General features: G+C 41.0%; 1 protein-coding gene across 3 annotated transcripts in view; it reads right to left on the bottom strand.

Annotated features, from left to right (window-relative positions):
* Positions 1-8,024, bottom strand: part of Map3k3 (mitogen-activated protein kinase kinase kinase 3) — a 71,022-nt gene that overhangs the window by 12,028 nt on the left and 50,970 nt on the right. For all 3 annotated transcript variants that reach the window (XM_031350603.1, XM_031350605.1, XM_031350604.1), the window contains one exon: positions 2,378-2,511. In XM_031350603.1, coding sequence (XP_031206463.1) covers positions 2,378-2,511 — 134 coding nt within the window. The remainder of the gene's footprint in view (positions 1-2,377; positions 2,512-8,024) is intronic.

Below are 8,024 nucleotides of genomic sequence, written 5' to 3'. Positions count from 1 at the left end.
ACACACACACACACACACACACACACACACACACCTTCCTATATACTTCATCATTATTACTTATATATAATAATATAAGTGCTGGGCTGGAGAGATGGCTCAGTGGTTAACAGCACTGACTGCTCTTCCAGAGGTCCTGAATTCAATTCCCAGCAACCACATGGTGGCTCACAACCATCTGTAATGGGATCTGATGCCCTCTGCTGGGGTGTCTGAAGATAGCTACAGTGTACTCATATATACATAAAAGAAATAAATAATTAAAAAAAAAACATGAAAAAAACATAATATAAGTGCTGTGGAAAGTTGTTAAATTATATGGTTTAGGGGAGGACAAAGAAAAGTCTGTACATGTTCAATACAGACAGATGGTCAGTAAAAAACCCAGTAAAGAAATCTGCAGCTAAAGATAGCCCAGCTTACTGCTCTAAACTTAGAGTTACCTGGAAAGTGTACATACAGAAGAAAGGAAAGTTTAAAAAGCTTCTCATATCCTTTATAGCTTCAATATTATATTATTAATATAATATAATATTAAATATATTATATAATTAATTATATTATATTCAATAATTAAAGGTACAGGAATCTGCTTTCTGTAAAATCCCACATATGCTGGTATTAAATTGTGTATGTGGCACTTGCACATATGAGAATAGGAGCCCACTGAGCCTAGAAGAGATGCCAGATAGCCCATAGATTGAGCATCAAGAACTCTTAACTGCTATACCACCTTTCCAACCCACCCACCTTTTAAATGTTTATTTTTTATTTTTGTTTATGTGTATGTGTATATCTGTGTGTAGGGGTACCCACAAAGGTTAGAAGATGATGTCAGATCCCCTGCAGCTGAAATTACAGACAGTTGTGAGATGTCTGACATGGGACCTGGTCATCAAACTCATATCCTTGAGCCTCCTGTGACTATTTTACCTATTAGAAATTCTCACTGCTTAAGCTAGATCTCAGAAACTTGAAACAACTTAATTCATTGCAGTAAAGGCAAGCTCACTGAAGGGGGGTGGGGGGGGGGAGAAGCAGAGTTCTTGCCCTTACTCAGTTAATTAATCCAAAGAGTAATTTTTATTAAGTAAGCTATGTTAAAAAACTAGCCATCAAAATGGGTTAAGCCATTATGGTGGACACTTCATTAGGTGACCGATGAGTTACCCTCCTCTTGAGTGCAAACAGAACTGGGACTTAGTTCTAGCCAATAAGCTAAGGCAAAGAGGACAGGAATGCTCAGCCCTGTGATTACATTATGTTATAGAAGACTCCATCTTTGTAGATTGGAACAACAGACCAGCCCGGAGGAAGGAAGGCCATGCTATGAGAAGGACCAATAATAAGGAACTGTAGGTAGCTTCTAGAATCTGAGAAACTCCTTGAACAACCTCTAGAAAAGAAAAAGGGCTAAAGTCCAACCAAGCACAAGGAACTAAACTGTGCCAAGAGCCCCAAGCTCAGGAAAGCTTGAGTAGTACCTTCAGTGTAGCCCTGTGAGACCATGAGGGGAAAAAAAAAAAAACAGTTTAGTTATGTTTGGACTTCCAATCTAAAGATACTAAAATAATAAATGTTTATTGTTTTAACACCAAATCTGTGACAAATTGTTATGTAACAATAGATAGGTAGGGCTGGAGAGATGAGATGGCTCAGAGGTTAAGAGCACCGACTGCTCTTCCAAAGGTCCTGAGTTCAAATCCCAGCAACCACATGGTGGCTCACAACCATTCGTAATGAGATCTGATGCCCTCTTCTGGTATGTCCGAAGACAACTACAGTGTACTTACACATAATAAATAAATAAACCTTTAAAAAAAAAAAACCAAAACAATAGATAGGTAATACAGGTATTTGCAAAATCATTTCATTTTACTTGGTCCTACAGTCTAATTTATAACACCCATCTTCATCAAGAAACAGAAAAACTAAAATGTAGCCAATGAAAAACATAATCTGTCAGGTCAGAACTGTTCGTAAGTAAAACTAAATAGCAAAACTAAAATATGGCCAATGAAAACCGTAATACATCAGTCTGGGGCTGATCATAGTTAAAACTGCTGAATAAAGTACACAAACAGTACAGCACAGTGTTGTTTTGCAAGGGGCCTAGTGAGAGACCCCAAAGTTGGATTATCATTAAGTGCTCACCTAACACTAGTGAAGTTAAGAGGTTTAGATCTCATCTTTAAAAAGAACTGACCTTTGGCCCTTCAAAGGAATAACCCATCTTGGGGCAGAAATAGTTCTCAAAGCACTATGGGCATCAAATTCCTCAGATCTGTAAAGAGATCACTGAGAGTCCCATTACAATCTTGGTCTGACACAAGTCATGGTACACCCTGACACCCCATCTCCACACCCTCATACTCACACACTGCTCGCTGGTCTCTGGGATGAATTCACCTTCACTGTTGATGCTCGTATATGATCCCTGCCGGGCAATGTGCTGCTGTCGCTCAGGTACATAACCAGGAGGAGGAGAGCTTCGGCCAGGGTTCTGGGAGCCTAGAGCACAGAAAGAAGACTCTTTAACAACAGAGCCAAGATGTGGCACAGAGGGCCAGATAGAATACTGATCCCAGGAGGTCAGGGATGCCATTTAGACTGTCATGCAATTCAGCATGTTCAGTTTGAGGAAGCAAACACCATCCCTTTCTAGAAAAGTAACTTTCAGAGATGGAGCAGCACTGAGCATATGTAACTAAGAACCCTGGAAACAAAACACGGATCAGAACTAACTCTGTGACAGTCTGTGCAAGCTGGATGTTAGTGAGCCAGCTTTAAAAATGCTCTTAGGGCCAGGTGGTGGTGGTGCACGCCTTTAACCTCAGCACTTGGGAGGCAGAGGCAGGCGGATTTCTGAGTTCGAGGCCAGCCTGGTCTACAGAGTGAGTTCCAGGACAGCCAGGACTATACAGAGAAACCCTGTCTCAAAAAAACAAAAACAAAACAAAAAAATACTCTTAGGACCTTGAGATAGCTCAGCAGGTAAGAAGAGTACTTGTCACTAAGCTTGACACCTAGAGTGCAAGCCCCAGGATCTACGTGATAGAAGAAGAGAACTGACTCCTACAAGTTGTCTTGTAACCTCCACACATGCTATGGCATGCATGTACAAAGAGCATCCCAAACCTGGGATTAAAACAAAAACATATTCACATAACCAAAATTCTTACTACCAAAATTCTTACTACATGTTACATCTTAGTGAAAGAAGTCCTTGGGTTTGATCCCCAACACTACACACTGCAAACCAAACAACAAAAACTCAAACTAATTAACTACAACAATTATAACAAAATATTTCAATAAAATTAACAGCATCACTTCTCTTCAAAGCCATTAGGTAAAAAATGGGTTACTTGAATGCAAGCACTAATAATACAATAAATCTAATAACTGGGGTAGCCACTAAGTGACAAATGGACCGGTAACAAGTGTGTCATGGATACACTGGACAAAGGCATGATTCACATTGAGATTTTATCGAGTAAAGCACAATTTAAAACTTATTGTTGGGCCTGGAGAAATGGCTCAACAGTTAAGAATCCAAAATGCTCTTGCAGAGAATCAAAGTTAGATTCCCAGCATCCCTACTGGGTAGCTCACAACTGCCTGTAACTCACACCAGGGGAATCTGATGTTTCTAGCCTCAGCTGGCACTGGCACACTCATACACATATCCATATAATGAAATGCAATACATCTTAAAAGCAGAAGTCAGGCAGTGGTGTCTTATGTCTTTAATCCCAGCACTCAGGAAGCAGAGGCTGTGGAACTCTGAGTTCAAGGCCAGCCATGTCTGCAGAGTGAGTTCCAAGACAGTCAGGGCTACACAGAGAAACTCTGCCTTGAAAAATAAAACAAACAAAACTACAAAAACTCACCCCAAGTGAGAGGTATTGCAGCCCTTTAAACTCAGGTAGATTTCTGGTGAGTTCTAAGTAGGCCTTATCTACATATCAAGTTACAGGCCAGCCACAGTGAGATCCTATCCCAAAAAAAGCTCTCTAAGAGTGGTGATTTGGATAAGAATGGCTCCCATAGGGCTCATATATTTGAATGCTTGGTCCCTAGTTAATGGAACTGCTTTGAGAAGATCTAGTGGGTGTGTTCTTGATGGAGGTGTGTTATAGAAGTGGGCTTTGAAACTTGAAGCTTCAAACCTTTTACAGATCAAATGTAAGCTCTCAGCTACTACTCTGATGCCATACTCACTTGCCACCTTGCTTCCCACCATGATGGCCATGGACTTACCCTCTGAAATTGTAAGCAAGTCTTCAATTAAATGCTTCTCTATAAATTGCCTTGGTCATGATGTCTTTTCACAGCAATAGAAAAGTAATCAAGAAACTGTGTACTTCGGATTTCTTTTCTTTTTCCTTTTGGTATGTTTGAAAGAGGTTCTCACTGTATAGCCCTGGCTGTCCTGGAACTCATTCTGTAGACCAGGATGGCCTCAAACTCAGAGACCTGCTGCTTCTGCCTCCCAAGTGCTGGGATTAAAGATTTGTGTACCACCACACTCCATCCTGATTTCTTCATTTAAAATTTTCTGACTGAGCTAGACGTAGAGTTTAAGGAGCTGAGGTAGGAAGATCATTTGAGTTTGAAGCCAACCTAGGCACGAGTATAAATTTAAAAAAAAAGAAAAAAAAGAAAATAGAGCCAGACCTTATGGCACATGCCTATAATCCTTGCACCTATGAAGTAGAGGCATTTCATTTCATAATGAGTTCAAGACCAGCCTGGGATAAAAGAGACCATGAATAAAACAAACACAAATTTGAAATAGTTGAGTGAAACTATGAAAAGCAGTATAAATAAAAGGTCCTGTACATTAGTTTATCAGCTGAGTTCTTTTGAGCTTTGGCCCCAACATTTTGAGGCTGGGGTACAGGAAAAATTACCTGGATACACCTGGGCATATGTCCCGGGGCTCAGTTCCTCCAAGTACCTTCTCTAACCGGTTTTCTACCTGTATCAGATAAGACAACACTCTGAGCTAGGCTGGTGGCACATGCCCACAATCCCAGCACTCCGAGCTAGGCTGGTGGCACATGCCCACAATCCCAGCACTCTGAGCTAGGTTGGTGGCACATGCCCACAATCCCAGCACTCTGAGCTAGGCTGGTGGCACATGCCCACAATCCCAGCACTCTGGAAGCTAAGGCAGCACCAGCTTCAGTGAAGGCCAGTGACAAGAGCCTGCTTCTCCTTACCCTTTTCTCCCACACTTCCTGACTACTATGAATAACCTTATGTTGTTCTTATTTACAAGTTTCCTTTTTGTTGGACATTCATAGTAATTACTTCATTTGATTTTCAACAATTTGCAAAAGACCTTTGGCAAACATTCTCTGCTTAACTGCTAAATGGCAGACACCCTGCAAGGTATTTTTGTTACTTCAGAATAAAGCAATCTTTAGACAGTTCAAGAAAAATACTAACAAGGCCAGTGAGATGGCTTAGCAGGCAAAGGTACAAGGAGCTTGCACCAAGACTCAGAGTAATGAGTTCAATTGTCAGAACCTACATGGTCTAAAGAGAGAAATGAGTCTACCAAGTTGTCTTCTGGCCTTCAGATGTGCTCCCCTAGCTTCTTGTTTGGGGGAACATATTTATTCCATCATGGAAAAAGGCTTTTCTTTTCTCTTTTATGCCCTCTATCTCTCTCCTACAACCCAGAAATTCTCAGACACCAGAAATGGCAAAGTGTCATCCCTTAACAAATTATTTCACGACTATTAAATTGGGTTTTCTGGGGTAGAACTCTTTAGGCAAGGTGTTCTGTGGAAATGTCTAAGAGCAAAAGTTTAGTAGCTGGAGGTGTAGGGAAGAACTTGACTCATTCTACCCTGGAAGATGTGACCAGCCATCCCAACTTCACCCTTTCCTGACAGAAACTAGTTTCAGAAGGAAAATTTAGGATTCGTACTGTTTTTATTTTGTACATAGCTCACTCAGCCTGCACTCCAGGACAGATAGATGGCAGGTCCATCTATACTGTTAGAACTGCTGAAGAATCTGGCTAAGATGCTTTTAAAACCCAGAGAAAATATATTCAGCATAAACAAATGGGCCTCAACAAAACTTTCTGAGTCAGGGAGGCTCCACCTAAACCAAGAAGGACCAACAAAAAGGAAGAAAAATACTTGAAAGAAAAAAAGGTGTACTGGGCAGTGGTGGTGCATGCCTTTAATCCCAGCACTTGGGAGGCAGAGGAAAGTGGATTCCAGTGAGTTTCAGGACAGCCAGGGCTATACAGAGAAACCCTATCTTGAAAAACTAAACAAAACAAAACAAAACAAAACAAAACAAAAAAACCCCAAAAAAAACCAAAAAACCAAGGTGTTTGAAAAATGGTGGGGTTTTTGTAGCTGTTTTGAGACAGGGTTTCACTATATAATTCTGGCTGGCCTGGAAGACCAAGGTGGCCTTGAACTCACTGAGATACACCTGCATCTGCCTCTTGAGTGCTAGGATTAAAGGCATACACTACCACCATGCCTAGGGAAAAGCAGGTTTTGGTTTTTGTTTGCTTTTGATAGAGCCATATACTCCAGGATAGATTTGAACACATCCTCTTGCTTCCAGCTCCTGAGTGCTGGGATGACAGGAGTCTCACATTTGGTGCTTTAAAGAATGGCTTCTAAAGAGATTAAATGATTCTCAGAGTTTTTCAAGAGGCCGAGTTCTTCATTCTTCCACACAAAGTCACACAAAACATGGCTCATTTGGTTGTACTGAAGACATTTGATGAATTACCACTGAGAACACTTCAGTTGATTCTTGGAACCATCTGTTGGAGCTCAGGAGTCACCTCACAAACCACACGAAGATCAATCAGTCAGACAGGAATAGTTTATTAAACATAAATACCAAGAAATTCTACAACCATGAGCTTCACTTAGGGCCCACCATGAAGTTCATATGAACTGTTATGTCTAAAATAGCTTGAGTCAGGGCTGTGTATAAGCTCACTGTGGGTTTTGCAGTTTTAGCTTTTATAAGCTGGCCCAAGAAATGTTCCAGGTAGTAGCTTTCAGCTCCTGAAGTCTGAGCTATGTCCCTGATCAACCAGCCTTAGAGTGTGTGTTCAATAAACTATCCCTGTCTGACTGAGATTGGTGTTCATGTGGTCTGTGGGGAAACTCCAGAAACCCAATAGCATCAACCCAAGGACATAGTCTCAGATGAGAGGACTGATATAAACCTATAATATTGTACTGAAAACAGGCAAAGGATTTTGTGTATTTCCTGTCTCTCCATCAGAGTGAAAGCTACCAGTTCTGAAGTTAAGTCAGTATCTGAGCCATGGTACTGAAACCTCAGCAGCCTACAGGAGACAGTGAAGGTATTTTAAAGCTCTACAGAAACTAAAGCTGGTCTGAATATAAATTTAGGGGTATTTTGCCATGAACTCACAGAGCAATAAAATCAGCTAAGAAGCCAGGCAGTGGTGGCACACACCTTTAATCCCAGCACTCAGGAGGCAGAGGTACTCTCTGAGTTCAAGGCCAGCCTGGTCTACACAGTGAGTTCCAGCACAGCCAGGGCTATATAGAGAAATGCTAAGATGATCCCTGCCTCTTGTGTGTCTGAACATAAGAATCTGCTTCTCGTCGGGCGGTGGTGGCACATACCTTTAATCCCAGCACTTGGGAAGCAGAAGCAGATGGATTTCTGAGTTCGAGGCCAGCCTGGTCTACAGAGTGAGTTCCAGGATAGCCAGGACTACACAGAGAAATCCTGTCTCGAAAAAAACAGAATCTGCTTCTCTCACCCTCTCACTGGTTCCATAATCAAGAATTCTACATTAAATCTCTTCTTCCTGAAACATGTTACAATTCTTTCTAGCATTTGAACCCAAGATGCTCTAGAATAAGAAAATACAATAATATTACTTAGAACAAATTTAAAAAATTTCTCTTATAAGCAATTAGTTAGAAAAAAACAAAAACCCTCTTTCTTGTTGGTGATATTTGACATTGGTCCAAAGCATTCCCTCTTCTACT

Source organism: Mastomys coucha, unplaced genomic scaffold (genome assembly GCF_008632895.1).
Source record: "Mastomys coucha isolate ucsf_1 unplaced genomic scaffold, UCSF_Mcou_1 pScaffold5, whole genome shotgun sequence".
Lineage (NCBI taxonomy): Eukaryota > Metazoa > Chordata > Mammalia > Rodentia > Muridae > Mastomys > Mastomys coucha.
The sequence above is the reverse complement of the archived record's forward strand: the minus strand, read 5'-3'. Positions and strand labels throughout refer to the sequence as shown.